General features: G+C 26.7%; 1 protein-coding gene across 4 annotated transcripts in view; it reads left to right on the top strand.

Annotated features, from left to right (window-relative positions):
* The window catches only part of LOC107452726 (regulator of G protein signaling 7), a 98,282-nt gene that overhangs the window by 16,914 nt on the left and 54,408 nt on the right, over window positions 1–26,960 (top strand). For all 4 annotated transcript variants that reach the window (XM_071177685.2, XM_016069294.4, XM_071177684.2 and 1 more), the window contains exon 2: window positions 9,334–9,771. In XM_071177685.2, the coding sequence (XP_071033786.1) occupies window positions 9,706–9,771 (66 nt within the window). In that variant the 5' untranslated portion in view covers window positions 9,334–9,705. The remainder of the gene's footprint in view (window positions 1–9,333; window positions 9,772–26,960) is intronic.

Below are 26,960 nucleotides of genomic sequence, written 5' to 3'. Positions count from 1 at the left end.
AGCCCCTTTCTGTACGCTCTGTGACCTTCAAGCGGAGATGGATGCAGACCACCTTCGTCTTTGCCCAGCACTGGGGGACATCTCTTTGTGTGACCGTTACAGGCGAGCAAGAGACTTATTGGGTTCATAGACTTTTCTTGCAACGTTTGTTTTTGTTTGTGTTTGTTTAATTTATTGTGAGTGGTCTTTTGTGAGCTTGGCCATTGGAAATAAAAAACAAAAATAGTTTGGTCTTAATTTTGGATCCCTTAAATAATAATTTTACTTTTTTTATATTACTCCGCATTTCGGGAACTTTTTAGTCGAATTAAACAATTTCTGCAAATAATTACAAAATTTTTTTTTCTATGCAAATAATAATTTTCAATAATTACTTATTATTTTTAATTATTTTAATTAGTTCAAATGACGTAATTAAATAAAATTTGAATTGTTAGGCTCAAATTTTTTTACATCGAGTGTAATTTGTATCACAGAATACAAAATTTGAACAAAATAGGTTGATTAGTTCCTGAGAAATGATTTCGTTCAATTTTTGTATTTTGCCACGTATAAATACATTCTTTAAAATGATGTCAAAATTTGTATACTTTTCATTTCAAACTTTTTCTATTATTACTAAATAAAATAATAAAAAAAATTATAAATGATTACTAAAATTTTTTTTTTGTACGAAATAGTCTTTGGATAACTGAATTTTAAAAATTGTACGTAAGAATTTTTCAATTCGCTTGAAAAGTTCTCGAAATATACAACAAGTAAAATGAACATAAGGTGGTCCAAACTTTGGATCGCTCTCCTGACCTAACTATTGGGATTCCCAGATTGCGGCTACCTCCTATATTTTGCTCAGGAGAGCTATCTAAAGGTTGGAATGTCAATTTTACTTTTTGCTTATTTCGCTATATCTCGAGAAATTTTCAATCGAATTGAAAAATTTTTGCACACAATTATTAAAGTTGTTTGTCCAAAACTTATTGTTTATCCAGAGGTCAGGAATCCGTCGAAAAAAAAGTATGTTTATTCGTAGCTACGTTTCCACGTCTGGATTTAGAAACTTAAAATATCGTTTCCCCTAACTAATTAGCATCTTTGAGTTTTACCCTCGAACGATTAAGATTGAGTTTTAGTACTTGAAAATCCGATCATTAGATCAAATGTTTTTCAAGGAGTTAATTTTTTTATGTTCTCTCTCTCTCTCTCTCTCTCTATATATATATATATATATATATATATTTAAAACAACCTATATATTTAAAAAAATTTATTCTTTTGTTTACAATTGGTCAAAAAATTATGGGTCAAAATTTTGTACACACAAACTTAGCTCATGATATGATGGTTGGATTTTCACGAACTAGAACTAAATCTTAATCATTCGATGGCGTAACTTTTAAATATTCAACTAATTGATGCAGACGATATTTTAAGAGAAAGTACGTACGTCTTTCTGGCTGATTTCGTAACTTATCGTCTGCTTTTATTAATTAGCTTATTTAAGGTTTTTCCCTGAAACAATTGAGATTGAGTTCTAATACGTGAAAATCAAATCACGAGATCAAAAGTTACTTAAGATGTTCACTTTTTATTTAGTCCTCTCTACCTGTGAGCCCATGCCTGCGCAAAATTTTGTCTTTATCCTCGAACTTCGAATATGTCTCTATATTATTTATTGGTGTGTTACTTATTATAAATAATATGATGCAGTGACATAACAACAATAAAGGTCTCACAATATAAAGAATTGATTCAACTAATAAATAATAGATTTTATATTTATTAAACAGTACATCTTTCAAATTTGTAAAATACACCAAATTTAAATATAACAACATAAAGCTTTCGATATAATTCTTTCAATAACGTCGAAAATTCAATTCAGTTACAAAAGGAGTTGACATTGTGTCAGGAATTTTTTTTTGTTCCAAGTCACGCAATCATTGTATTCTCGTAAACGGGTAAATACATTGACAAAAAAGATTTTTAGTTAGAAAACATAAAAAAATTTGAGAGTGAAAAAAATCAATTATTAGTCCATTTCGAAATGTTTTTCATTTTGTAGAATATATTGTAGTAACTCGATGAAAAATAAATTATATAATCATGTAATAAGTGTTAATGATATTCGTTAAAAAATAGTTTTTGTGACCGATTCTCAAAACTCATTATGTGTTAGATTTAATTCACAGCTCAGTTCCTTGAAAAGCAATCTTGTAGATTTAAAATTAATAACACTTACAATTAATAACACGTACAATTAAGAATGAGTGACATTTCACCTAAAATAATTTTATAAGTGAAATATTTATGTTATTTTAAACTACTTGAATAATGTTTAATTTTGTTTGTTGAATATAATGAAACAATTTTACTAAATAAGATATTTTATTAAAAATCGGTTCTTTGTTTAAATCCGTTTAATAAAGTTTTGATCGTTTTTTATGGATCTAGGTGCCCTGAAAATAAACGACGAAAATATAATAATAATAATAATGATTATAAGTGTATTAATTATTAGTATAATTATTTTAAGTACAATTATTATAAGTATAATAATTATAATTATTATAAGTATAATAATTATAATTATAATAAGAATAATAACTATAATTATAAATATAACAATTACAATAAATATAAGTATAGTGATTACAAGCATAATAATTACAATAATTATTAGTGTAATAATTACAATAATTATAATTAGAACCATTATAAGCATAATAATTACAATAATTCTAATTATAACTATTATAAGCTTTACAATTCTAATTACAATAATTATAAGTATAAAAATTATAGTAATTTATTTTAATATAAATTTTTTATCTGATTTCCAAATAAGCTTGATTTATTTTCAGAAATATTTAAAAAATAAATTATTAAAAAATATCTTTTATTTCAGCAAAATACGCAAAAAAAGTTACGATGTCGATTATGTAAACTATAACGTCGTGTTCCTTTGCTACAACAATTATTAGGTATCAAAATGAACCTTTCGTTCAAAGCGAAAAATTGTATCGACATATCATTGTATGGTTCAACATATCACCGTATTAAGGTTGCAGAAAATTTTGCTCAAGATAGTGGTCCAATCAGGGATAAAATGATTTTGAATATGTAAGAACTGAGAATAGCATTTAATATGCATACAATAATTTATCACCTTATATTCTATTTGCCTAATAACTGAATCGAATTATTTTCTTTTTTTGTGGAATTCTTAACAATATTTCTACATTGTGAAAAAAAATGTTTTCTCGAAAATCTAAGAATTCTTCATAAAAAGAAATTTCTTAATCGCTGTCTCAATCTTTGATGTATATATTTTGGCAAATTCTTTTTTTAAATTTCCTTTCATTATTCCTTGCATTTTTTTCTAAAAAGCAAATATTATCACATTTGAATGAGTTAATACTGTTTAGTCCTTAAATTTGTGTGCCTTTCTTGCATAGAACGATTTAATTTAATTTGAAATTAATTTTAAAAGCAGGTAAATATTTTTTTTAATTAGGGCAACTTCTAAGGAACAACCAGTGCTAAAGAGAACTGTGCCAATAGATTTAATTTCGATTGAAAAGCATGATATAAGCATATTAATACATTTTAACAAATTTTAAATCACTTAATTTTTTTTCCAGTATTATTCTAAAATATTGTTTTAAGTTGTTGTAACTATTTAAACTTCATACATTAACTACCAATTTGCACAGTGCTGGATTTAAATCTAATTCTGTTCTTTACAGCAACTTAGAAGCCTATCAATCAATCATATTTTCCAAAATAGAGTTAAAAAAGTAATAATCAATTCCTAAATTAGATCAGGAGCTGTTATTAGTATCGAGCCAGTACCTTTTAAAGGGTGTGACCGTTGCTTTGTTTTATATCGTGTACCGCATTGTTAAACACGAAAAGAATATATTGGTGTAATTGATGGGGCACAATATCGCTGATTGGCCGCTGGAAAGCCGTTAAAAAAAACGATTGGAACGTATGTTAAAGGCGAAAAAAAAATTCAGTTTTTTCCCTTTCTTTTTCGATCATCTTTTGATGACAAGATCGAAATGTTGGGGTTGCCATGGCGATATCTTTCTGCTTGGCAAACATTCAGTTGAGGCTCATCGTGGAGGACCTTCGTGATGAGAACAAGTGAAAAGAAATTTCAAGAAGAGAAGGAAGCACGCATCTCAACTCTGACAGCCGCGTGTCAGTTGAAAAATCAAGAGAAAAGCAATTGAAAGGAGTGGCTAAAACTACGAAATCGATTGTGAAAGCGATTCGAGATGGACTGCGTGAGGATTAGCCTGAACTTTGTCTGAAACGTTATTTGCTTGATGGCTATATCTCTCCCACCCCTTAGCTTTATCTACAAAACAATTGTGCGTCTTATTCTTATGTTACAGAATATGCTTGGTCTTCAAAACTATTTGTGTCTCTCTCGATCGTAGGTGGGAAAAATCTTGCAACATGAAATTGATGTGCATCATTTCTGTAGACTATTATTTGCAATATTAATTTATCATATAGGTACTTATTATTGTTAAAATTATAATATCTGTTTATAAAAGTTGATTATAGTAGAGCCTTGGTTTACGATCATAATCTGTTCTAGAAGTGGTTTGAAATGAAACAATCGTATGTCAAAAGCAAAACTATCCAGTTGGTATGGTGGGTAGAGTCTTTGTCCATCAGCGTTTGATTTCCTGTAATACTTTGTTTCTGATCAGATTGCACTTCCTACGATCGTTTCTTAGTAGTTTAGACTTGACTGTAATATACAGGGATGAGATTTTTCCGCTTTTTAGCGGATATCCGCCTTTTTCACTTTTGTCTCTTGAATTTCCGCCTTATTATCAAAAACTCCAATTTTCTAAAAGTTTCAGTTTTTTTTTATAAATATTTCGCCTTTTCTGAAAATTCAGTCGTTAAAATAAAATAATTATATTTATTTCCGATTTGATATATAGATATAATATATCGAAAGATATATTGAAGATTGTAACTACGTAGCCGCTAACCCTTCTACATATCTACCTATTTTAGCTTTTACGAGCAGAAAATAAGATTTTCTTAATTTTTCCCCTTCCGCTAGATAGCTCGTATTTTAATGTCAAACATCGATTTTCGTATTTACCTGATTTAAAAGTTGCGCATTACGATTCTTATTCACGCGATTTCAATATCGTTCATTGCATTTCTTATTTACGAGATTTAAAAATCCAATATCGCGATTTGTATTGAGGCATTTTTAAAATTCTATGTAATGATTCGTATTCACGGCGAGTTTATCCAATGTCGTGATTTGTTTTTGCTGTTGTAATATTCAACATCTATTTTCGTATTTACACGTGATTTAAAAATTAGCCTTTGGATTCGTATTCACGCCATTTAGAAATTATGCATCGTAATTCATATCTACGCGATCTGAAAATTACGCATCATGTTGTATTTTCAAGTTTTTGAAATCAAATATCGAGTTTCATTCACGTGATTTCAATATCGTGATTTATATTCACACGATTTTAAAATCCAAGATCGCGATTCTTGTAAAAAGTAAGTTTTTTTTTTTGGAATTAGTTCCTATTAATGTGTCAGTTTTTCTATCGACGATTATTGCTATATGTAGGCATTACAACATCAGCGAAACTGGATGAGAATATGTTACTGATATTTTTGCTATAAATCACGATTTACTCGCATGAAAATTCAGCTTTTTTGCCTTTTGGCCAATCTCATCCCTGAATATATATAACCAGCGATTTCAAAGCAAAAAATGTTCACGCATGGTTGGGGTATTGGGAGTGCGTGGTGTAGAGGCCCGGTGGTTATTACCATCTTCCCTATGCTATGAATTGTGCTAGTGTAGAGTGCGCATACGACAGTAGTATCTTCTGATCATCATTAAGGATGAATTCCAAACTGTCGCCAATAGTCCATTAGTGTAGTTCTCGTACGACTGTAATAATTATATCAAATCAAAGTTAAAAAAAAAGGAAAGGAAAAATATCCAACAAAATTCGTATATTAGCGTGGTACTCAAAGGGCAGACTTCAAGCCAGCATCATAATTCGTCAACGAGTTCGTTGATCACAATAAGAGGTTCAACTTCTTCTTCCATAATTTGTAAAGTAATTGGAAAAAGTTTATGTTTTCTGAATTATACAAGATGTCCTTGTCTATGTTACTTGTGTATGGTACTTTACCCGTAAGTCGAACATAATTTTGAAGTGATACTATTCTTTTCATTTACTTAATACGGAATATAACGCATAATTTATAAGTTTAGAGGATGAAACTCTTAAGTTACATTTATTGAAAAAAAAATCTGTTTTTTTTTTCGGTAAAAGGACTTATGTTAGTAATATTTATCTATAAAACATTAAATTATTTTGCCAAGTTTTTAAATCTTACACATTTCAAAGGAAGGAGATACTAAGTGTCTTTTTTTGTTCTTCTCTGCATGAAAGGAGGTTTTAAGGAAAATTGGTACAAAATAAAGTAAAATAAAATAAAATTAAAAAACATCTACTGCAATTTAAAAAACCTTCCATTTTATCAACGTATTAGGCCGAGAGATGGAATTAGTTTAAATGAACTTTACAGATAGTAGATTTCGCAGATTGGAAATTTTCAGACAATAAATAAAAGAAATGTTATTTTTTTTATTTCCTCATACATATTCTGATTTTTTTTAAAAGCTGAATACTTAAAATTGTTTTTTATTCACACTAGAAAAAAAATCATAGTTCTTCGAAAATTAATAAGTAAATACATAAATAAATAAATAAATAAATAAATGAAGGGAAGGATGAATGGATGAAAAATAAAACATGTTTATTAAAAAGAGACAATGTTTTTGTGTTTGATTTCATATTACTGAACCACACTTGTTAATTTTGACACATTTGACGTAGGTAATAGCATAGGGTCTTGCACACTTCATACTAGAAAGTATGCAGTTAAGTGAATAAAAGTCCGATCACTTGATTTGACGAAAATTATTCAAACTGTTTGATAACAATTTGTCGTTTACAGGCAAAATAATTTCTCTTAACACTTTCTTCCAATTAAAAGTAGTTTTAACTTTACGTGAATGGTAGCAGATGGTCTCTACAAAAATCATTAAAATTCCTCCCTCATTAAGAGTTAATGCTAAACCAAAATGTTTTCAAACTTTTATATTTTATATTTTCACAAATATATCTAAACTACAGAACGTTGATGAGCTTCTTATTCTGGATACAACTCAAAATTCGTGTTTAAGAAAATGGACACCTGAAAGTACGTGTTTAAAAAAATACACATAGCTCAAAATGCGTGTTAAAGAAAAAAGACGCTGCTCTAAATGCGTGTTTAGGAAAATGGACACAGTTAAAAAAGCGTGTTTAAGAAAATGGACACATTTCAAAATGTGTGTTAAACAAAATGAAGATAGCTTAAAGTACGAAAACGGACACAGCTTTTAAAAAAAAGGGCAATAGTATAATGGTTCGGTTTTTCGAACTTATTTCTATTGTTCTTTTTTGCATAAATAACTAATGGATCTAAATAAATAGTTATATCATGTCTCCCATTTGTCTAAATCACAATCACAAATAAAAGTTTTTAAAAATTAGTCTTTTTTTATTTCTTTTTGATCTTTTTTGATTAGTCTTTTTTGAAGATTTTTAACAGTTATTTACTACGTCGTTACGGATTTTTATAAATTTATAATGGTGACATTAAATTTACGTTGCACGAATTTAGAGTTTTTAAGGATCATTTATCATTTAGTGATCTAAATACATTGAGATTGCCTGAAAAGTTTTATTTCTAATACACCCAGCCATCTTGATCCCAAAATCCAGGACTTCGCTCCATAATTATTATGCTTAGTGTTTAAAAAGTAAGGAAAAGTCATTACAAAATCCCTCTTTTCATTGAATTTGGGTTGAATATAGAAAAAGCGCATTTTTCCTGTGTCTTTCTGATCTCTTAAACACTTTTTTCGAGCTGTGCCCATTTTCTTAAACTCTTTTTATGAGCTTTGTCCTTCCAGAACTCATATTTTGAGCTGTGTCCAGAATGAAAAGCTCAATAGGCGAGTTATTTTCTGAAGTAACATAAAAGCTTTCAAGTCAATTTTTAAAAATTCGGGAACATCCTTGCTATTAGTTTTTCAAAAAAATTAAAAAAAGAGATCAGTTTGGAATTTTGCAATTAAGTTAGGAGTGATTTTCAGTCGATTCAAGAACGTAGTTTTGGGGAAAACAAATTAACTTGATGAATGGGAACTTTTCATTCGAACAAAGATACGGCTTTTAATTTTAGCCTTTCATTATTAAAACACAATTGGTTTCACAAGAAATTTCAAAGATTTTTCATTAATTTAAGAGTGATACAAAAAGCGGTGTTGTTTATATTTTGAGGGTAAGAACAAATTAAACTTTCGATTTAATTGTTTATGATGGAAACACCCTTTTATAAAAAATATAAATTAAAAAAATTATTCTTCCGATATCTATAAAAATGCGAATTAGATGAATTAAACTACTTGCTTTTTTAATGGATATCTGTAAACTATACAGAGGGCTTCTAAAATTATTACATTTAGGTTAATTTATGCTTTCTTGGATCCCTTATTGATGAAATCGCAATATCATTCAATAAGTATAAAAATACTTATAAATTTATGTCTCTACAATCTTCTGACAAACGTTTAGGGGAAATTGTATACATCTAAAGGATTGAGAATTTTATTTCAACTCCTGTCGTCATTATGCCGCTAGGTAATGCCCTGCAAGCCCCTGACGTTTCCTGCCATGGAATCCCATCTAATTCTCAATCTTTAAAATATACCTTTTTTTTCTCAACTCTTCCTTAGGATCTACTTTTCTTCCCTTAACCCTTCTTTAGGATGCACTCTTCTTCTATTAATCCTTTCTTGGGGTGTACTCTTCTTCCCTTAATCCTTCCCTAGGATTATTTAGAGTTCTTCCCTGAACTCTTCAATAGGATGTACCCTTCTTCTTTTAACTCTTCCTTAGGATGTATCCTTCTTTAAGACACTCGTGTATGGGGTATCACCAGAAGAAGTGTTATCTTTCTATCTTAATTTATACTTCCTAACCATCGCGCGTTATATAAATAATGCTTGTTAAACGAGGGCAATGTTCTTGAACCAGTTGATAAAAATTATTTTTTTCATTGTATTTCATAAATTTGTCTAATTAAATTATAAATCTTGTATAATTTTAATGGAAATGCTTTTACTCATTTTATATTTTCTTAGTTTTATATATGCACTCATATTTTTTTAAAATAAATAAATAATTTTTTTCTTCTTTGTTTCAGATTCTTCAGACTATTCCTTTCTTCGAAATCTGATCTACACTGTTTCTAGAGGTTGGAAGAATGTCATTACGCGGTGCATAATTTAGAATATTTTTTTCCAAAATGGCTTTTTAAATTTGAATTTGGCACATTGTACCTTAGTGGTTCAACTAAACTTCATTTTCTAGTTTCTATTAATGCTATTTTTCATTTTGTGTTTTAACATGAAATGATCATAAGTATTTTTTTAACATGAAATAACTCAAAGTAGTGAATGTTTTTACGCGATGGTGACATTTTATTTTAATATTATTCTTTGTGTGTGAACTGTCGAACTGTTATCGCAGAGGACCGTAGGCATATGAAGTTTATTCTGAAAAGATTCTAATAAAGATGACCATAGGATTCTACGATATGGAAGACATTAGAGACTGTTCCCGTGAATCAGTATTCAAAAGAGTAAGTCCTCATTAATTGTTATCATTGTTTTCTCTTGTTATCTGTTAGTTTTGTACTGTCCAGCATAGGTATATGGAAGAGATATAGATTGGAACAGGTACAGGAATTATCTCGTGTGTAACGAGATGTTATTATGTGTGCAAGCATAGCAAAACCATAGTAGTAAAATAACTGCAAGTTTTGTCGTTTTAAAATGTACAATAATATCAGAAAATTTCAATTTGTTACGTCAATAACACAAGAGTTGAGTTGGTAATATAGTATTTTTTTAAAGTAAGTACATATTTATTCATGATACGTATTAATAAATTATGACTTTAATCACTCACAAAGGTAAGGTATGATAGTTATTCTTACTTTCTTCAACTATTCGATTTTCTTGCAATTATTGCTGCTGGAAAATGTAGTAAGAATTGAAATATTTAGTTACGTTTGTTGCGTCTAAAACCCTGTTTTAAAGCCCTTATACATGAAAAAGCGTTGTTTATACAATTCATACATAAGCGTTGATACATAAGCGTTAAACCATTGATACATAAGCGTTAAAGCTGCGTTCCAAAATGCTCCAAACGTGCAAAATTGCTGCGTCAAAATATCAAAAAACTGATCACGTCACTATCATAGCTGTTAGGTAATCATTAAAATTAGTACATGATTTTGAGTTTTATCGTATGAAAGTGTATAAATGCGCCAAGTGTGATTGCAAAGGTGTGATTTAATTTTAATCACACTTTTTATGGATATTCTTCCATGACGTCGGAAATTATTTCCGTAGAAGTACAGTGCGCAACTCTCTCAACTAAATGTTGAAATCCTTGCTTAACATTCAAATTTGGTCAAGACAAAAACAGTAGCCTTTATTGTCGATCCCACCTGTTGCTTTAAAAACTATGCAAAAAACTTAAGGAATTAAGAATGATAAATTACTGATCATAATTGGACTTCTGGATTGTTTGGAAGAAGTAAATCACTCGTGACACTTATATGGCGCAGGGAGATTATGAAAACGTAAGATTTTATAAATTCACTAAGGTTCGATTAACGAAAGATATTGAAATAATAACTCTGCGGGGTGATTCTTTTAAAGAGTAAAGAGTGTAAATAATTTTATGAAATCCTTAAACTAGGGGTGCCCAACCTGCGGCCCTCGAGCCACATGCGGTTCGCCAACCCTTGATGTGCGGCTCACGGCTGCAATCTAAACAGAATGAACAAAAAAATAATTTTTTTTTAAAATTAAAAAAGTTCGGAAATTTGAAATTAAATAGTTTTTAACGCACCCAATCTCAATGTAGTTCTACGATCGCTTTTTTTCATCATTTTTAATTTTAATCATTTTAATTTTAATAATTTCTAACCCTATGAACTTTCTTTAAATCAAATTTTTAAACTTGCATTTATTTTAATTTACTAGAATATTTATTTTTTAAAAATTTAATTCCATGAACAATTTTTTTAATGATGAAATTTATGTTTAAATGGACTTTTGTATTATGTAATATGATAAAAAAGAATCATAAATTTTCCGAAAGTTTATTTCAATTTATCTAATTTCTTTTCTAATAAATTGTTTCGGATTTTCTGATTTTGTTTTTTTCCTAAATAATCATCTGCAGTTTCTAATTTAAAACATTTAAAAGTATTTAATTTTATACAAAGATATTACAAGGTTAATTGAAAAAAAGAATTTAGTGCCCAGAACAATGATGTTTATATAAAAATTGCTGCCAATATGTCTGAAAAAATACTTTGTCATGCGGCCCTTCATTGGTCAATCTGCTGTGCATGTAGCCCTTTACTCAAAAAGGCTGTACACCCCTAAACTGTTTGAGTAAAAAGATGAAATAATATTGTATAAGATGTTACAGGCAATGTAGTTAATCAGTTTTAATAACCGCCGATCATTATTAATAATATCTGAGTAACTGACCAAATTTTGGATTTACGACTACTAATGTTCAACTCCGTAGCTTGTAATTTTGAACCCAATCCAGAAGACAAGGGAACTTCTGGGGGAAGTATTGGGAAAAGTTTGCCATCATAGAGGATTTTTTGCTGGAACTAACCTGCATTTGCATAACATGAAGATGAAAACCACGAAAACCTCACACGGTTAGTCTGAAGGCAGGGGGACTCCAACCCATGATCCGTCTACTACTAAGGATATTTTCATATTTACAACGATTTCTTTTGTAGCGATATTAAAATTTATGAACTTCAGAATTATATTCATAAATAAATAAGATAATTTGCAAAATAAATTAATAAATAAATAATTAAAACTGTTATTTAAAATGATTTTAAATATAAGTAAAACTCCCTATGTTTATTTCATCTTTTCACTAAATCAGTCAAGGATTTTGATCAAATCATTTAGGGAAATCACATCATTATTGTTATTATTAAATATATTAATCTATGTTCTTCAAAAACATTTTGTTTTTACTCAGAAGGAATTGAATAACTTGTTAGAAGATAAAAATTATAGGAGAAATTATTTGTGATTTTATTAATTTTCAATAAGACACTGTTTAAATTTTCAAATGTAATTATTTTAAAAAACTATTACAGTATCGATGTCACATGTACACCTTTCATCAATCGAATGAATACTTTATCCTTCGAATGAAGATTTTTTATCTTAATGATGAGGGTGTATCATCCTACTGATGAAAATGTACCATTGTGACACCGATACGCATATAGGTTGTAATGAAATTTTAACTATTTCTGACATTGAAGGTTGTTTTCAATGACTTTTGTTTGAAGATATTTAAAGAAACTGATTAAGGGTAGGGTAAACCAACCAGTGAAGGAACACTACCCAGTGAACGAACATTTCATATATATTGATTAAAAATAAGAATTAGAAAGTTTTTCTTTAGATTGATTGGTAACAATAGCTTACTGCCAAACAATAGGAAGTCATCTAGCAATGTTTTGGATTACCTGGTCAAATAGATTTCTCTGGAAATTTTTTTGAATTTGTTATTATCTCTGCAACACCTTGTTTCTTTGAAAAAATTATAAGGTGAGTGTTTGTATTTATATGTTTGAAGTGGAATTAATTGCATGTAATAGTTTTATTTTTCTCACTGTGACAATGAGAATTCAAAATATTGTTATTGAAGTTACGTTTTATTTTTTTTAAGCATCATAGCATAATAAAGTACTGAGATAAGGGGGTGTTTATTCACTGGATAACCAAACGATGAAAAACCAGTGAAGGAACAAGTGTTCCTTTACTGTTTTTTTTCTAAGTTAGTGAAAATAAAAGACAAACTTTAATTTTCCTGTACCTTTAGTGATGTTCCGCATCAAAAGTATGTTAAAAATACGAAAAACAACTTCTAACCAGTGAGGAAACAGGCATGTTCCTTTACTGGGCATAGATTTCCCAGTGAATGAACAGTATGTGTATATGTTGACACTTTAATTTTCAATTCATGATTACAAAAAAATGTTAACATTTTCCAAGTGTTTATATGTTATAATTTCAAGAATAAGCTTGTTTTTAAATATTTGTATGGCTTATAAATTCATAAAGAGCATTAAAAAATAATTAAAATCAAGTGTTCCTTTACTGGGTGTTCATTCACTGGTAAGAGCTGTTCTTTCACTTGGTCTTCTTACTACTTGTTAGTTGAACCTCCAAAACTTTAAAACAATATTATGTAAGTTCTCTATAATTTTTTTTACGTAATTTGCAATTAGTAACAAATATGTTGACGTTGTTATTTAACTAAAATTACGAATTTTGAAATTAATATGATTTTCTAAAAGGCAAGCGAAGCTTAAGTGTTCCTTCACTGGTTAGTTTACCCTATTTAATTCATTTTTACGTTCAATTTTTTTACACTAAAGAGAAAAATTATGTGAATAAAGTAAATGAAAGTACATAAATGGACATACTATAGTTTCAGTTCTTTAAAAAAACCTTCCTCATTGTCTAAAAGTCAAATGAAGGTAGAGAAATAAAGAGACAAAAAGTAGTTAAACCAATAGGAAACGTGGAACAAGTTGGAACAAGTTTCTTTACTATAGTATGTCCATTTATGTACTTTCATTTGTGTTTCAATTAAGTTTTTTACTTTAGTCAACTAAACACAAAATATATCCAATCCTTGGTTGTTCATTTTTTTATGTTTTGTTTTCGTTTTGCATCGAGTGAGAATAGTTGCTATCTTTAAATATTTTTTTAAATTGATGTGTACTAAACATAGGAATAGGTCAATTCAAACACTTAATAAGGTAAACTTTATTTAACTCGTAGTGTTATAAAAGTTAAACAGGTTGTAATTTGACGTTTAAGCGATTGCGGGAAATGCATTTCAATTTTTTATCTTATAATTTATTTTAACTATAATATGTTTTTCAAATACTATTAGTTCTCATTTACGAACTTGTAATAGAATGCTGTATGTATGAAAATTAATTCATATCTATATCTTTCACTTCATGTGCACTTTGAAATATATTACTGCACTTCTGTTTTTAAAATTGAGCCCAAAGCGATGTTTGGTCAAAATTGGATTTTGTAGGAAATGCTACATCAGCTTAAAACCACCCTTCTTTCCCCAATGACGTAATTCGAATCAAGGATATCTCTCTCTCTGATTTGAGGGAATGACTAAAGAAGTATTCTGAATTTCCTCGATCTCTTTCCTTTTATTATTCTGCTTCGTCAGATTTTCGCTGACTCGCCCCATTTAAGCGACAAGTGACGTCATCCAGATTAAAAGTCACCCCCTTGTGAAAAGAAAAAAGATATATCACCTGTCCTTTTAATGCTGCATGATTGGAAAAAGAATGCCTTTCACTCTTTTTCATCGTTCTTTTCTGTTCCATCTACCATTTCCCTGTGCTGTCGAATCTTTCTTTTTTCCCCCACTTTAGTGTGAGTACTGCTTATCACGTTTTGTGGCTCTAAAAGTGCCTTAAGTATACTAATGTTAAAGTTTATGGTTTGCTTCCGTCTTATTTTAAGTAGATAAGAGTTGAAATCAAGATAAAACCATTAATACTAGACACAGTATAATCTACGTTTTTGAATAGATTGAATACTTTAGATACTTTCTATTTAAAGACCTCAAGCTTATTTATGGAAATAGATAGGGATCTGTTAAAGGACTAGTTTGAAATAAAAAGAAACTGATCTGTTTCGGTCTTTGGGTTTTATTTTGAAGTTTTAAAATGTAGTTTTTACGACCTCGAGTAATCAGTGAAAATTACATTTGATGAGTTTAGCTGAAAAATATGTTAAAGGGCGACTTGTGAATCAATGAAAGAAAGGCGGAAGAAGATGAAAATGTACGATTTGCTGCTTTCTGCTCAGGATACCAGTTTTAATCCTTAAAAAACTTCAAAATTAGTTTCAAAGTTCGTCCACAGATAGCGACACTTACTCGAAAAAATTAAAGATCATTATTTTAAAATTAAAATAACCATCATTAGCAGCATCAATTTAGCATAGTTCTGGGGGGCAAAATTAACAGATATCCGTGGAAATACTTCTGTTTATATGGTCTGTCAGACAGCTGAAATAATTGATTCAAAATTTTCTCCAGTCAGCGGCGCCACCTGTTGTCTAATTTTGAAATAGGGTGAAAATAAACCAGCTTTCTGCCCTAGCAGAACGTTGTAAATCATACATTTTTACCTTTTCTTTCTAGTTGATTTTTCTAATCATCTGTCATTTCTGTAACATCTGATTGAAAACGCTGAATTTTCCTGCTTAAGAATATGTTCTTGTATTCTGTTTAGATTTTAAATAGAGATGGTATTTGAATGAAAACATATGTTTGCAACATTTTCCTGACGTTTTTATACAATCTAATCTTTATTTTCTTCAATTAGTTAAAATTTTTTCTTAAAATGCTATTTTGCGAAGCTCTTGAATTTATACTTATTTAAATCACATAATCCATACAAATTTCTATATTGATTCCATACAAATTTCTATGGTTATCAAAGGTTTCTATGGTTATCTCACCATATAAATTTCTATGCTTACCTTAGATTACCATTGGTTTGTCTATGTAAATTTTTTCAAAGGGTTATATATAATTATAGGTTATGTGCCCACAGATTTCTACACCATGATTTCAGTACAAATCAGAGGAGCGTGCTCAAAAGATTTTATGATTTGGGGACATTTATATATTTATGGCAAATAGTATTTTATATCTGCAAAAAAGATATTATTTTAAAAAACTGATAACTAATTGGCAGGTGCAGAACCATCTTCATCAAATTTGATTTCATTATTAAGTAGTTTTGATATTCTACATTTGTTTCGCACACGTAAAATGAATATTATGATTTGATTATTAAAATTTGTTTATTTTTTGCTTGGTTTTTGCTATATTTTTGCTTGTTTTTTTCTGTAGAACAAAATTATCTAGTTTAAAAAAACATCTGCATTTCTGATTGTTTTTTTTGTTGTTGTTAATGTTCCATTGCTTATAAAAAATATGAGAATTTTTCGGAAAAATTCAATGGCATTTGAAAATTTATCATTCGATTTATAATTTAAGAGCATTTTCTGTCCTCAAAAAGTTTGAAAGTATCTGAGGACTGCTATTGAAACTAGAGGACTATTCTCAATATCTGAGCACGTCTGGTCACCTTAGTTCTTATGATCAGATAACGTTATTACGTTAAAAAAATCAGATGATTTTTTTTTTAAATAAAAAATCATTTATTTAAATCGAATAATTTTTTAAAGAAATAATCGTTTATTTAAATAAAATTTGCAAAGCCTTTTTATTGAAGATTGATCAGAATTTTTACCAATTTTCTAAGTTTAAAGTACTTGGTGTGCAATAAATTAACGAATTACAGTAATTATGAAATGAAATTTTTAAAAAACTTAAAATGTTTTTGAATTTTTTCAAAATGCAAAGTAAGAACAAAGCGAAAATTTAATATAGTTTTTTTATTTATATTTATACAATTGTAAAAGGTAATTATTAAATGTGAATTTTTGCACAATAATAATGCTAATGAAAACCCTGCCAAATTTAAATTTAAGGCACAATCTTTAAAACTACATTTTATTTTAAATTTTTTTATCTTAAAATATTTACTATGTTAAAAGGAAAGTATCATAATATAACATAAAAAAAACTGTCTAAAGATAAAACATAATAAAGGCAACACACTTTTGTCATTAAAAAAGTCTCAACAAAGTCACTGCAATTAGTTTTTTGATTTGTTTATTTTAGCAGTTAATAACATTTCTGTTCTATTTTCGATAAATTGGAATCATGCATTATATTTAATTATGAGACCTATATTAATGCATTGATATAGTGGAAAATGTATTGTTATATTATTTCTTTTAATAATTTTTCAATTGTGATAATATTTATAAATTTTAAGTAATTGTAAATTAAAGTATCTTTAAAAAATCAAAAAGTCCGATTTAAATAAAAATCTGATTTTAATTCAAATTAATCGTATTTTTTGATTAAAAAAATTAGAAACTATGCTTAATATCTTCTAATTTTGCTGAATCTTTTTCTTCCAATATTTTAAATATATTCGTGATATTATATTTTAAAATAATTTATTTTACTTATTAATTTAGTTCTAAGAAAATAGTTTTATGACGGGTGTACTGATTATTGTCTATAACATCAGGTCACTGTCATTATCCAACGCATTGGCCGGTTGTTCTTAATATAGACTATTTAATTCCTATACTTTTGTATTAGAAATTTGACTTGACTGTTTAATTTCTATACTTTTGTGTTAGATTTTGACTTGAAAATATAGTTTATCATGATAATGATATGAGAAAACTAAAACTAAAAATTATTGTGCCTCATGACCCAAGAAGCTAACCATTGCAGAAATAAGTAAATAGTATAATTTCCCCCCATCTCTTAAATTTTTCTCGAATTTCGTGAAAATAATAATATTTTTATTTACCCCAGGTGGACGATGATAAATAAAACTGTCAAGGTGAACCTAAATATCAAAGATGAACCTATTTGTTGCTTTTAAATTGGGGGAATACGCTAATAAATTTTGAGACATCCGATGTTTAACCATCTAAGAAAACAAAAACGGTGTTATAGGGCTTGTGCGTGACAGATCTGGGGTTTTCCTCACTCTAATGCTAGTGCCAGCTGAACAAAGTGTTGCTGGATTATCCCGAGAGGACTTCGTCTGCACATTTAGAACATCGCAGTTTGTTGCGAACAAACACAACCTGCAAAACCTATTACGATCCATGCATTGTAATGTACGAATAATTCATAAACTTTATCTGAATATCTCATTGGCTGAAAAAAAGATTAAGTTTCATCAAATATTTAGGAATCGTGCAAAGCAGCAAAGATGGACGAAGCGATCTCGATTACCGACCCAATTTCTTTTTCGAGAAAGGAGGTAAATTTTGCGAATTTCAAACTGTGTTTTACTTATTAAAGAATATTCAGATTAGAATTTTGTAATGATCTGATATGGCGAAGTTGAAATAGGAATAAAAATTCAAGTTAGCTTCCAAAAATTAATTTACTTTTCATAAAGGTTTTTTTTGTAATATATGTTGTTTTTTTTTGCTAACTAATTTTTTTGGATAATTTGTATATTATATTTCCTTAAATGTCATATGCCTAGAACTGTATAATGATTTTAGGAACTTTATTTCTAATTTATTTTAAACTGTGAATTATCAACAAAACCATATTAAAAGTTGAGTGATAATTTTTAAATTAATTAATCCTCCATGGATAGAGTAATATTTGTAAAATTAATTTGTAAAAACACGCAGTGATTTTATGTTTTGTATGCAATGATTATAGTTTGTAATATTTCCTAGATTAATTTATACTAAAAGCAAAATATGATGAATACAAAATTTTTTTGACTTGTATTTGTGTCATGTTATTTTTTTTTTCGCAAATATTTCAGTTTAGCATTCACTTTCATCTGTATTTTTATATATTGTAAATAATTATTATTATATTTTGTATCTATTTATTAAATTCGATAAATATTTTAGTAAAAAGAAGATTAAACATTACAAATTAAACATTTAAAAAAGGTAAAATTCATTCCATTCCTGAAAATTACCAACTGTGCTTAAATTTAATTTTAATGAGCAATGAAAGTATAATTTAATTTTTAATGGAAAGAAATGTAAAGTAAAATATGCGTAATCTTTAAAACTCACCATTGTCATGTGACATTTAATACATTTTAAAACAATGTTTAAAAATTAAAATCTGATGTAGATCTTTGAAGTATTTTAATAAAACTTAAAATTAGTTGATAAAAAAAATTATGTAAGAAAATGATAAAAATGATATTTCTCAACTAAGAAAAGTTAGTTTTCTACGTGATTTCACAAAAATTTTATTCATATAGAAAGAAACTAAAACTATTCACTATATATATTTAATAATTGTTCAAGTATGCGTAAATTGTAATTTAGCAAAGCTTTATTATAAATTGTTTTCAAACTTTAAGAATGAGGCTTATAAAGCATTTTTTAATAACTGTCATTATTGCTGTGACTGACAAAAAAAATTTAAAACCTATACAAATATTTAAAAATTTTATATACTGTTTTTGAATTTCAAACTATTTCAAAAGCGTTTATTTTATTTTAACAACAAGATCATGCATAATTTTCCATTTCATTAAGTTTTTTTTTTACATTAAATAAATTGTTTCAAATATTTGGGGTGCACAGAAACTTTAAAAACTTAATATATATTCTTGTCATATTTTATAAATTTTTTGTTTTATTTAAGAATAATGAACATTTTCACTCAACGATTAGAATTTATTGAATTTCATTATTGTGATTCAAAAGTATTTTTACTTTCCGTAAAGCCTAAATACAAATTTCTGTAAGTGGTGAATACTCATGTGTTTAATATTGATAAATATGAGAATAAATTTTACACGAAATAAAGATTTGTTTTGTTTACTAATTGTTTGCTGAATACTCTTGTATTTTAATATTATTAAAAATTAAAATAATGTGAGGAATTGTTTTGACGAATTTACGCAATTTTAAATTTTTTTAAGCAAATATCAGTGCAAAATCTTAAGCATATTTTAATTTTAACTCTTAATCGTAAATCAGAAACGTAATTTTGTTACAAAATTCAAAATAAAACATTTAAGTTTTAATAATAGTTAATCAATTCACTTACGTAATTAAATCTAGTATATTATTTAAATTTTTTCATATAATTTGGAAATACACTTACACAAATTATGAAATCTTCCAACGTTTTACTCGTAAACTTTGCTCATTAATATATTTCTTATTACATTTCTTTGCACATTAATATATTTTTCTTTCTTATTCTTATATAATAGACAAAAGTAAAACGTATTGAAAAAAATAATAAAGATCATTAAAAAGTTCTCTAAAACCTTAACAACTTAATAATTTACTTGTCGTATTTGATTATAGTTGGATTTTATTCAACAATAATGATAAAATTTATTCAATTAATTCTAATTTGTTGAATTTTATTATTGTGATTCTTAAACATTTTTACTTTGCTTAAAACCTATTTAAAATATTACTTAAGTGAGTACTTATATGTTATATAAATATTGATAAATATCAAAATATATTTGACATGAAACAAAAATATGTTTTGTTTACTATCTGTTTGCTTTACTCTTGCAATTGAATGTGTAGTAAAATTACAATGATATACAAAGCAATCTTGACGATTTTGCAAAGTTTTTAAATTAGTTTTTTTTAACAAATATAAGTGTAAAATCTTAAGCATAATTTAGTTTTAAATCTTTAACGTAAATCTTAAGTATAACATAGTTAAAAAATTCAAAATAAAACGTTTAAGTCTCGATATTAATAATCAACTAAATAGCGTATTTAAATTACTATAATTTGGAAAGGCATTAGCATCAATTACGAAATCTCTTAAACATTTTACTGGTCAACTTTGCACATTAATATATTTTTTAGAATAATGGATAAAAGTAAAATGTGTTGCGAAAAATAATAAAAATCGTAACAACATAAGTCCTAACTCTAATTAATCAATTAAATAAGTATTTGAATCCTTAAAGAACGTTATTTTTTTCTTAATAATTTAAAAATGATGCTTATAAACATAAATTATAAAACGCCACAAAATTTTTACTGGTTAGCTTTTTATATTGGTTTATTTCTTAGAATATCTGACAAAAGCAAAATGTATCGAAAAAATAGTAAAGATCAAGTTTATCAGTTTTATTTCTTTATTTATTATAATAGTAAATTGATATTAATGTGATATAGTGTGTATAATGTGTGATATAGTGTGTATTTAATACAGTTTTCAGTATTTTTATGGATTCCATTAATATAAAATTAAACAAAGGTTAGTAAATATTTTTTGGGCTTTTTTTGGGTTCTTTTTCTAAGGGAAAAACTTCCTCAATCAGCCGAGTAAGATTTTTTTTCCAGAAAATATTTGGCTCTCTTTTAGAAATTGTTTGAGTTGTTCAAAAATTTCTTTATAGTAAAAATTTATATGTACAACACGATTTTATTTATTAATAAAAAATTCTTTTTTGAAAAACCCAACCAGTCCGACAAAGTAATAAGTCCTATCTAATGAGTAAACTCCTAATTTTTGAACGAAAATGTTTGTTTTTTCAATTTGATTTCATAGAAAAATCGCAATGGGATGCAGATGGTCAATCTAGTGCTATACTAAGGTATTTTACTTATAATTTACAAAGTACTGGATTTTATTATTTAATATGAAAACTTACATTCCAAAAAATATTAAACTTAAAACGTACTGTTAAATCTATCGGAAAACACGATTGTATTTGATTAAGTTAATCATATTTTGGCTATAATATCATTGACCTAGTCGAATACAAAATATGTAAATTAAATAAGTTAACTTAGTTAATTGCTTTAGTTAGTCTGGATATTATTTGTTTAAGAAATTAATGCATGTTTTGACTTTAGTGAGAACAAAATATGAATTGCAAATCTTCTTACTTCTTTTTAAAAAACACCGTTTTTTTTTAATTACTCTAGAAATTTTAACTAACTTAACTTTTAATTTTTTACTTCCTTGCTTAACCACAATTTTCGAAAAAAAAATTTTAATTATTTTTTTTATTACGTTTTGAAATGGAACTTTTTTTTTCTTATACTAAATTACGGAAAATTTTTTCTCGTTTCAAAATTCTTTTTTCTAAATGATATGGAAACTTTTGAAATCCTAAATACGTTACCTAAAAACATTAAAAATTTATTCTGCGAAAATCAAGCTAATAAGATTTTTTTAAAACTAGACCAGAGTGTTTTCGATTTTAATCGGCTTTGTGTCAGGGTTTGAGGATTTAAATTACGATTTACATCGCTTGTTTTTTTTCCAATACCATTGATTTAAATAATTCAATATACAAAATTTGCATTTTATTTTTTTCTTATACTAAATTACGGAAAATTTTTTCTCGTTTCAAAATTCTTTTTTCTAAATGATATGGAAACTTTTGAAATCCTAAATACGCTACCTAAAAACATTAAAAATTTATTCTGCGAAAATCAAGCTAATAAGATTTTTTTAAAACTAGACCAGAGTGTTTTCGATTTTAATCGGCTTTGTGTTAGGGTTTGATGATTTAAAATTAATTAAAATTATTTTTTAATAAAATTATCATATTAAAAACTTTTTGAGCATTTTAATATTACTTTGTTTAAGGCTTATATTATTTTCACAGTTTTAAAAATCATGTAGATATATTATTGTGTTAGAAAGTTGCAATTAAAAAATTACATTACTACTTGGATTACAAACCTTTCTCTATTGTAACGAACCCTGCTCTGTATAAATTTATCGTAAATGAAAATATTTTTTGTTTTAAATATAAAAAAAATATGTTTAAATTTTTTTAAAAAGTTTATAGGCATTTTTTTTTGTTTCCAACAAACAACTGTATTGCTTCACTAAACATTATTCATTTGTTTCAACAAACATTGTTGCTTATAAAATAAGAAATAAAAGATGTATGATAAATAAATGTATTTCACTCAACTGAATGGTTTCATTAAATGTTTTTTAATTGTCTCAATCATTTTTCATAATTTATTTCAGCCAACGTGCCTTTCCGTATATTAACTAATGTTATTGTATTAACATCTTTTAAATTATTTTTAATTTATAATTTAAATTTCAAGGTTTCGTAACTAGAAACGTTCTTAATTGAAGAAATTTACATAAAAATTTTATACTATTTTCCTGCCTTTGAATTTTTTTATTTAATCCGTTCGACAGTTTGAAACAAATTTGTGAACTATAATCTTCCATTGTTATATTTTCGATTCTTTTCAGCCAAATTGTGTACGAAAAATCCTATAAAAACACGATCTATTTATATTTTTAATGAATTTCATTAAAAAGTGTGATCAAACTTAGTACAAATTTGCTTATATGTGTTAATCTGTCTTAATTTTAAGCATAGTTTTATAACATTTTATTTATTAAATCTTCATAAATTTGAGAAAGTAATTTAAAAATGAAGTAGTGCATAATTTATCGTAAAAGCAATAAATATATGAGGAAGTTGTTTACATAAATAGAAGAAAAAATTGTTTTATTCTTATAACAATTTGGCATTTGATTTATATGGCGAATCTGTACACATCTGTTAAAAAAAAAGCTGCAAAAGGTCGACTATCTTGATTATAGTATATTGAGACTATTTAACATTACGATAGAGACTAAAAGAAAGTTGAACAGATTTGAGCTTATATTTTTATAATTTTAACAGAAATTATTTTCAGGTATTAGTTATAGAGTATTTATAAGTATTAGGAAACTGCAAGCTATAAGAGCCTGAATAAATTTTATTATAATTTATTTTTAGCATTGTTTTCTAAAATAAATGTTATGTAAAAAGAAAAAAAATAGAATCCCAAGAATATTTTATTTCGAATTAATATAATTTTTAATATTTTGTTTAAATATTAATATTAATAAATCATTTTAACTTCGGACTTTTGATTTAAATATTTGCTGCGTAACTATAACGAATGTTTAATTTAAAGAGTCACTTATTTATTTCTCATTTATTTATTGAAAGGCATATAGTATGCTACTTAAATTTTTGAAAAACAACTTTTCAAAATTTTTTTTTTCTGCACAAAAAGGATTATTTTATTTTCTTATTTTATTTTATTTTTTTTAAAAATTTAGAATTCAGGTATACAAATCTTACTAATAATTAATTTAATTTGTAGTATTAAACTATGTGACTTTAAGTTTCATTTGCTTTATCAATCTAAAACAATTTATTTTGTAATATTAAACTATGCCACTTTTAGTTTCATTTGCTTTATCAATCTAAAAAAAATTAATTAGTAATTTTGAACTATCGCTTTTAGTTTCGTTTGTCTTATTAATCTAAAACAACTTAATCTGTAATTTTGAACTATCTCTTTTTTTTAATTTGCTTTATCAATCTAAAACAATTTAATTAGTAATTTTGAACTATCTCTTTTTGTTTAATTTGCTTTATCAATCTAAAACAATTTAATTAGTAATTTTAAACTATGTCGCTTTTAGTTTAATTTATCTTATCAATCTAAAGCAATTTAATTTGTAATTTTGAACTATGTCGCTTTTAGTTTAATTTATCTTATCAATCTAAAGCAATTTAATTTGTAATTTTGAACTATGTCGCTTTTAATTTAATTTGCTTTTCAAACTAAAACAATTCAATTTGTATGTAAAAACATTTATTGCAATACTAAAAACAAAACTATATGCAATTTGAGAACAGCTGAGGAATATGGTGTTTAATAAAAAAAAAAGAAAAGATTTATGATTCTTGGTGAATACAGTATCACTTAAATATCATGTAAGCAAATTTATCTGTGCTAACTTTATGTTCGATGTGTTTTAAAATTCCGTTTACCTTCAATTTTATAGTATGATATTAAATGGTTTGATCTCTACTCTTAAGTTTGATTATTAAACTTGGTCAATGAAATATTTAATGATGTGCTGATAACTATTAATATTTTACGTGCATAAAATGTGCCTTTTGAAATTTTGTTTATCGTGATAAATTCTATAGTGAGAACGTTAAAGAATATGTTATAAAAGAAATGTATTTGGTGATTAAGTTTGTTTTCATTTTATGCTTCAGAAACATTTTATGGATTTTCATTTTATGCTTATAAATATTTATTGCTTAATGTTTTACTTAAATTTTGATTGTTTATACTTATTTATAGTTTAGTCACTAATGCTGCATTGTAATATTTTGTAGTGCTTAATTATATACAATTGGTTTATTTATAATTAGTATTCTAGAATAAGTATTATGTTTATAGCTAGTGTGCTAATATATTAGTTTAACTAGTGCTATAGTTATTATGTACAATTATTATGTATAATTATTATGTTATGATAATTAGTGTTAGAATTATTATGTATGTGCCCAAAAAACGGACCACTCTGAATAACTTTTGATCTACTGATCGGATTTTCACGCTCTAGGGCTCAATCTTAATGCTAATTAATAAGTGCAGACGATATTTTGAGATATGAAATCAGACACTAAAATGTACTTTCTCTGAATAAACATACTTTTTTTGACGAATGTGGATTTCTGACCTCCAAAATATAGGGGATAGCCTTAATCTGGGAAATATGGTCCCAGTAGTTAGGTCAGGAGAGCGTTTCAAAGTTTGGACCCTTTAATATTAGTTTTTATTCTTTGCTTATTTCATTATATCTCAAAAACTTTTTAAGCGAATTGTAAATTTTTTTACACACAATTATAAAATTCGTTTATCTAAAGATAATTCTATGCAAAAAAAACTTAGAAAATATTTATTATTTTTTATTATTTTATTTAAGAATTGTCTAAAAAAGTTTGAGTTATAAGGTATACAATACTTTGCATTATTTTATAGAAGGTAATTTTATATGACCAAAGACAAAATTTGAGCAAAATCGCTCGAATATTTCCTGAAATATCGAATTTTAAGTATCTGACTTTTTTAAAATTCAATTTTTTAGGAACTGTTTGGCCGATTTCGCTCAAAACTTGTATTTTGCTATATGAAATTACATTCTTTAAAATGATTCAAATAGTTATATACCTTAAATTTCAAAATTTTTTAAACATTCTTAAATAAAATATTAAAAAATAATAAATATTCACTAAAAGTTATTTTTTGCATGGAAATATATTTTGATAAACGAATTTTATTATTGTGTGCAAAAATTTTTCAGTTCGCTTAAGAAGTTTTCGACATACAATGAAATACCCAAAGGGTTAAATTAACGTTGAGGGGTACAAACTTTAGAGCGCTCTCTTCACCAAACTATTGGGTCCGTATTTCCCAGATTGCGACTACCCCCTATATTTTGGGGATTAGACATCCGAATTCGTCGAGAAAAAAAAAATTTTATTAAGAGAAAGTAAGTTTTTGTGTCTGAGTTCGTAACTTAAAATATCGTCTGCACTTATTAATAAGCATATTTAAGGTGACCCTCTCGAGCCACTAGATTCTAGAACGAGAAAATCCGATCATTAGATCAAAAGTTATTCAGGGTAGTCCATTGTTTTTGCGCATTGTACAATATTAATCGAAACAAATTTATCGGATCTAGAGTAGTAGATATTTAGTGTATTATAATAAAATTTAAGAGGCAAATTAGTTTTCTTTTATTTCTGTTTTTTTATATAAATTTTTTTAATAATTCTAAGTTTTTGTTTTTAAATAATATGTAGAACGAGAAATGTCGGAAATTTAAAAAAAAAAATCTGAAAGGCTTGTTTTTGACCAGAAACGATTGATGTATATAAACTAGGCACAATGCTTTTAAAAAATTAAAGAAATATTTCTTGAGAGAATAGGCTATAAACGATTTTAAAACTAAAAGCTAAAACTAAAACCTTAAAAATGGCCTACTTATTTCTAATATTTAAATTTATGTCAGTGAAAACCAACTATAGATATCATTATAGAGCTAGAGCTATGAATATCAAATTTAAGAGATAAATTCGTAACATTTTTCAATGAAAAGATTTTTCTTCGTTTTTAAAACATTAAAAAAAGTGAATTAGTACAATTTAAATATTTAAAAAAATTGAAAGAGTTGTTGATAAAACACTGTAAAATATTCCGAATCAAATTACGGTAAAACGTTTTGGAACCCTTAGAATTC

This window comes from Parasteatoda tepidariorum, chromosome 2 (assembly GCF_982258835.1).
Source record: "Parasteatoda tepidariorum strain Cologne lab strain chromosome 2, Ptep-v5.0, whole genome shotgun sequence".
In the NCBI taxonomy this organism is placed as follows: domain Eukaryota; kingdom Metazoa; phylum Arthropoda; class Arachnida; order Araneae; family Theridiidae; genus Parasteatoda; species Parasteatoda tepidariorum.
Note: the sequence above shows the minus strand (reverse complement) of the source record. Positions and strands in the feature narration are given on the sequence as shown.